The sequence below is a fragment of the Colobus angolensis genome, unplaced genomic scaffold, assembly GCF_000951035.1.
Source record: "Colobus angolensis palliatus isolate OR3802 unplaced genomic scaffold, Cang.pa_1.0 Scaffold519, whole genome shotgun sequence".
NCBI classification, from domain to species: Eukaryota; Metazoa; Chordata; class Mammalia; order Primates; family Cercopithecidae; genus Colobus; species Colobus angolensis.
Genome location: NW_012118699.1, coordinates 59,167 through 65,336, shown reverse-complemented (window position 1 = coordinate 65,336; position 6,170 = coordinate 59,167). Strand labels below are relative to the sequence as shown.

The 6,170-nt window shown below is 45.1% G+C and overlaps 2 gene segments (V, D, J or C); both read right to left on the bottom strand.

Moving 5' to 3' along the window:
• The window catches only part of LOC105525103, a 10,213-nt gene extending 7,948 nt beyond the window's left edge, over positions 1-2,265 (bottom strand).
• A 1,824-nt stretch (positions 2,266-4,089) lies between these two features.
• On the bottom strand, positions 4,090-5,137 carry LOC105525105. The segment is given in 2 exon segments: positions 4,090-4,952; positions 5,038-5,137. Coding segments are annotated over 2 exon segments (363 nt in total).
• Positions 5,138-6,170: the final 1,033 nt, after the last annotated feature.

Sequence of the window (6,170 nt, the reverse complement as noted above, 5' to 3'; positions counted from 1 at the left end):
TGTATTTTATTTATCATCTATCTGTTCTCCATGTCTTGAAATAATTCCTTGAGAAAAGGCTACAGCCCTTTCAGATGATTAAAAACTTTTGTATTTTGTATTGTTAGCCTCTAACTTGCCAGATTTTGCATGAATTGAGTGAAGCACACCCATGAAAGGAACTATTATAAAGTGATTCTGTGATGCATGGCTGATACTAAAGCACGGCATTGTTATAACTTCCTATAATCTTCCACGTAAGTTTAGAAGAATTATATTCTTACATTAAAATTATCATAATTTTAATAAACCCTGGAACTCCCTTGGACAAAAGTACTCATATGAGCACTGTGGCATTATGGTCCTCTGCCCCAAGGATGTTTCTGTTATTGTTCTATGACTTGGTAGCTGGAAAAAATACATTTAAAGGTTTTACCTCCAATACTAGCCTGTGGTCCTGAGGAGATGGCCTAATCCAAGGAGAGGGAGGCTCCAGGTCGTGTGGACTCACATGCGGTATCTGCTTCTGCCCGTCCCGCAGCCACTCCCAGAAGTCTTCAGGAGACAGGGGTGCGGATGGTCCTTCGAGACGATCAAATGAGATCTGGAACTGAAGAAAAAGATAATGATCTGGGATTAATTTTAAAAAATTAAAATAAAAAATTTTAAATTCACAAATTATGGTTGTTTATATTTACCAGGTAAGAAGCAATGTTATGATTTGTGAATACAATATGGAATAACTAAGATAATTAAGAAATGAGTAAGATAATTATCATTTATCGCTTCAAATTCTTATCATTTATTGTGACAACCACATTTGAAATGACCATTATTTAACAGTAGTTAAATGAACAAATATAAATTAATTGATGTAAATAATTAAAAACAACCAAAATCAATTATGAAATACTCAAATAATTCACATTAACTCATCACTAAGTTTGATTCTTTAGGACATAATTTAGAATTAATTTATTGTAATGTTTATTATGAATTCCATATATGCATATGTCTGTGTATTTATACATTTCTCTTTCTTTCTTTCTTTCTTTCTTTTTTGTTTTTTTGAGATCCAGTCTTGCTCTGTCACCCAGGCTGGAGTGCAGTGGTGCCATTTTAGCTCACTGCAATCTCTGCCTTCCTGTTCAAGTGATTCTCCTGCTTCAGCCTACTGATTAGCTGGGATTAAAGGCGCGCGCCAATACGCCCAGATAAGTTTTGCATTTTTAGTAGAGACGGAGTTTCACTATGTTGCCCAGGCTGGTCTCGAACTCCTGGCCTCAAGTGATCCGCCCCCCTAGGGTTTCCAAGGTGCTGGGATTACACGCTTGAGCCACCACGCCTGGCCTATACATCTTTTTATGTTTATAAATTTATGTCCCTATAGCTTTGTAGCTGTTGATGTCAACAAATGTTAATAAAACTCTGGAAGAATCGGTGCAAATAATTAGGAATGTTTATTTCATTAAAGCGTATACTATATATAGATAATTTTTAAATTACTAAAATTTAAATACTAACAATAATAAATTCATAATAAACACAAGTAATGAAATATCACAGTCTAGAATGCTCCTGAGTCCGACCAACACAAACCTGACTTCTCCAGCTGATGAGAAAGGAAACCTCTCCCTGCACCTGCTCCTGGGACCTGTCCCGTCCTCAGTGGGTCCCGAGCGCCCCCTGGTGGCCCCGCGCGCCCCTGCAGGGAGGTTTGTGTCTGGCTCACACTGACCTCGCCTCACTGTGTCTCTAGCACAGTAATACACGGCCGTGTCCTCGGTTTTCAGGCTGTTCGTTTGCAGACTGGTGATGCTTTTGGAAACATCTCTTGAGATGGTGAATCTGCCTTTCACAGACACGGAGTATTCTGTTGTGCCACTGTTACCTTTGTTTCTAATTAAACCTACTCACTCCAGCCCTTTCCTGGAGCTTGGCGGACCCACTGCATGTAGTGGTCACTGAAGGTGAATCCAGAGGTTGCACAAGACAGTCTCAGGGACCCCCCAGGCTGGACCAAGCCTCCTCCAGACTCCACCAGCTGCACCTCACAGTGGACACCTGCAAACACAGAGACACCCGCATCAGAAACTGCCACACATATCCACTGTTTCTCTCACTCACGTCCACTCACACTCAGTGTCTCTAGTTCACCATCAATTACCTTTTAAAATAGCAACAAGGAAAACCCAGCTCAGCGCAGACTCCATGGCTGGTGGTCTGTGTTCAGTGCTGGTCACCAAGTGGAAACTCCTGGGAATCCCAGGCTGGGGCTCCTCTCCCAGAGCTGCAGGGTCAGGGCTGGGCTGGTTTTTATCAGCAGAGGGAGGACGGTATTTGCATGTCTCCTACTATATGGCAAGCTCTGGGGTGGGGCGCCTGAGGAGAAGACGGTCCCCAGATGAGATGACTGTGCCTTGCTGGAGTTTGGTGACAATGATGGTATTTGGAAAATATATTGTCTTATTATGAAATTATGCTGTGATAAACACTATGAAATGATCACCCTATTTTATATGTACATATTTGTGTAAATTGTGTTTTGTCACAGCCAATGGTTTCTCCATGTAGAAATGCTAAGTATGTGTCTAAGAGCTCATGTCTGGGATGAGTAAGCCATGATACCCGAGCCTGTGCTCCCCATCGCTGGCTCCAATTACTCCCTGAAACAACTCCAGGACTGAGGTGGACATGCCTAGTGTGATAACAAATGTGATACTTTGTTTAGAATTGATTACTTTTTTATAATTTATGTTACCCCTTTAGGCAGCACCACAGAAGAATGTTCTCAGAATCCTTCCTGATCCTCTGTGAGTTCCTGGTGCAGCTCCTGGAGAGTAAGCTTGTGTGGGGAGGGAGCCCTCCTCATGTGCAGCCCTGAGGCTGTCCCGTCACCTCACCCACCACTGCCCGTCAGTCACTTCCTGAACAGTTATGAGTTAACCTTCCTGAAACATGGGGTATTTGGCAGTGTCTTTCCCAGGTAAGAAAATACTTCTGTTCTGTTTATCTCTGCAGGCCCCTGTCCCTTTCTGGAGCACGGGTTGCAGTTGAGTGTGTGGTGGTGGATAATTGGTGGGAGGAGGTTTGTGAGCATCTTATCACCTTCCCGAGTGCACCCCTCGTGGGGTTGACACTGACAAGCACGCAGATGGGCTTACTCAGCTGGAGGATGACAGGCGTTTTTGTAACCTGTGACCCCAGGGAAGCTCTCGCGCTGCAAGACCAATCAGGCTCAGGCCTCTGGCTAAAGTGCAACCAGCAAAGGATACAGTGGCCAACCCTGAGAGCTCGTTCCAGGTGCCAAACCGCTTTGTAAAGGAAGCTATTTTCCTGCATGGATTCCATGCATGTGTTTGCATTTTCTGCACAAGGGGCTTTATCCAGAAAAGGGCTTATCATGTTTAGAATCCAGCTGAAGGGAATTATTCACGAAGTCCCTCATGACCCAAGTCTCCATTTCTCATTAAAGGTCATTATTTATGGAATTCACCAGAAGCTGCTGGCTTACCGAGGCACAGACCTGCCTCTATACCAGTGGTCCTCAACCTTTTTGACGTCAGGGAACAGTTTCATGGAAGACAATTTTTCCATGGATGAGGGTGGTGGGTGGTTACGGGATGAACCTGTTCCACCTGCAATCAGGCATTAGATTCCTGTAGGGAGCGCTCAACATAGATTCCTTGCAAGGGCAGTTCACAATAGAATTTGCCTCCTAGGATAATCTAATGTGCAGCTGATCTGACAGGAGGCGGAGCTCAGGCAGTGATGTTCGCTCGCCTGCACTCAACTGCTGCTATGCAACCTGGTTGCTAACACAACACACACCTTAACTGATCCACAGCGTGGGGACTGGGGACCCCAGCTATAAACACTTGGAAACCTTACCCTAGGGGAAGGGGCATATAAAACCAGGAGAAACAGGAGCTCCAAGTCAATGTACATTTTATGGATGCTTGAGGAAAGAGTGCAAACAGCAATGGCCCCGTCCACTTTCCCTCTACCTGGCATAATTCCCAGTGACCCACTTGAAGAACCTCGGGTACATCAAGGTAGCGTAGGCTTGTTACACCAGGGACCACCAGAAAAGGAAACAATTAATGTGTCCATGTGGGTTCATCCGTTGCAAGTTATTTATTACTTCAGTGCAGGGTGTTGATCATGGAGAAGGCTGCGCATGTCTTGGGCAGGAGTATATGGGAACTGTGTTTCTTCTACTCAACTTTGCTGTGATCTTAAAAAGGGCTTTCAAATAAATACAATGTAAAGGGAGTGGCAAAGACATTTAGGAAGAAATGTCGGCCACTTCTTAGCAATTATATTTAGTCTTACCTTGTGATCAAGTAATCCTGCTCCAAGTGATGTATCCCTTCAATTTTAAAATCTATGTCCCCACAAAGCCTCCATGGGAATGTTTGCTTCAGCCTGATTGATGGCTGCCTTTCCCACTCCATGAATGTTACTTACAGGGTGAAAGTTGAAAATAATATTTCCTATATAATTAGAGTGTATACGTCTTTCTATTGCTTCTTTTCGTCAATTACTTAACCCATTTTCTAAACACGTTTAAACCTCATAAATCCTGTCATCTCCTCAGACCCCGCGCAGCTGCCTCCTCCCTCAGGGTTTCTGACACTCTCAGGATGTGGGTTTTCACACTGTGTCCATTGTACAGTAAAACACGGCCGTGTCCTCAGATGTCAGGCTGCTCAGCTCCATGTAGGCTGTGCTCCTCGATGTGTCTCTGGTCATGGTGACTCTGCCCTGGAACTTCTGTGCATAGTCTGTGCCACCAGTTTTTGGGTTGACTTGTCCCATCCACTCAGGCCCTTGTCCAGGGGCTTGTCGCACCCAGTGCATGTAGTAGTCAGTGAAGGTGTATCCGGAAGCCTTGCAGGAGACCTTCACTGAGGATCCAGGCTTCTTCACCTCAGCCCCGGACTGCACCAGCTGCACCTGGGAGTGGGCGCCTGTGGAGAGTACACAGGAGTGTATGAGATCTCACTTGACCAGACCCAGTCCCCTCATCAGCCCTGGAACTGAGGGTTCTCTTACCTGTAGCTGCTGCCACCAAGAGAAGGAGCCTCCAGGTCCAGTCCATGGTGAGGTGCTGTGCTCTGGGGCTTCTGTAGGGGAGGGATGTGGTTGTTGTGTGATGCTCTCTGGACAAGGACAGGTCTGTATTTACCTCGGTAGACACCAGTGCATTTGCATATTCATGAGGCAGGTATTTCATAGCTCAGGCCAGCCCACCCTGAGGAAGAAGATAGGTGACACGTGGACCACGCCACAGCGGGATGCAGAGCTCCATGCCATGATCATCGGTTAATGATTTTTGTCCTCGGACATGCTCAGATGTCGATGAAGACTGAACTCGTCTTACAGAAATCCGGAATCTCACAGGACATGGTCCTCAATGTGATTCCTTGTTCCTGCGGCTCACTGTCAAGGTGAACTTTTCCTGAGCTTTGCCCTCTGCCCATCTAACTTCTGGGATGAGTGTGTCTCTCGATAGTAGCACCCATTGAGTTAATAAAACCACCCCTCAATTCCTGACTACAAATACATTTGAAGGGCCTAGACATTTCTTCTTTTAAAGGTGGTTTGCTTTAATTTTTGAATTAGGTATAGACTACATATACAAGAGAATACTTAAAAACACATCAGTACTTGCTAAATATTTATTTAACTTTTATGTCATCATTGCTTTGAAATAAGGAATATCCAGTCCCTAAGAGGAAATCCCTCCCCAGCCTCCTGTACTCCTGCTCAAGGGCTGGATCCTGTGCAGGGTGCATCCCAAAACCCACTGAAGCTCAGCTCCTGCCCTGCATGGAAGTTCCTGTCTGGTCTTACAGAGAATTCTTCTCCCAGCATCTCAAGCCTAGTAAGAAGTGGCTATGCCCTGGCTCAACATGCTCCTTCAGCAACAGCAATTACTTCTCACAACACCTCTTAGAATAGACAACAGGCCTTAGAAAACCCAACATAATCTATAGGGAGACCTCAGCACAGCAAGCAAGGAATGACTAAAGCCACCAGGGAGCCCCTTCCCTGGAGCTCCAGATGCACTGATACGGTCCAGACACATGAGAAGTCACGGAACTGATGACAAATTTGGGGCAGCCTCTTTTTTATGATTCTCTGGTTGAAGATCACGTCAGATTATTACTTTACACACAGACCCT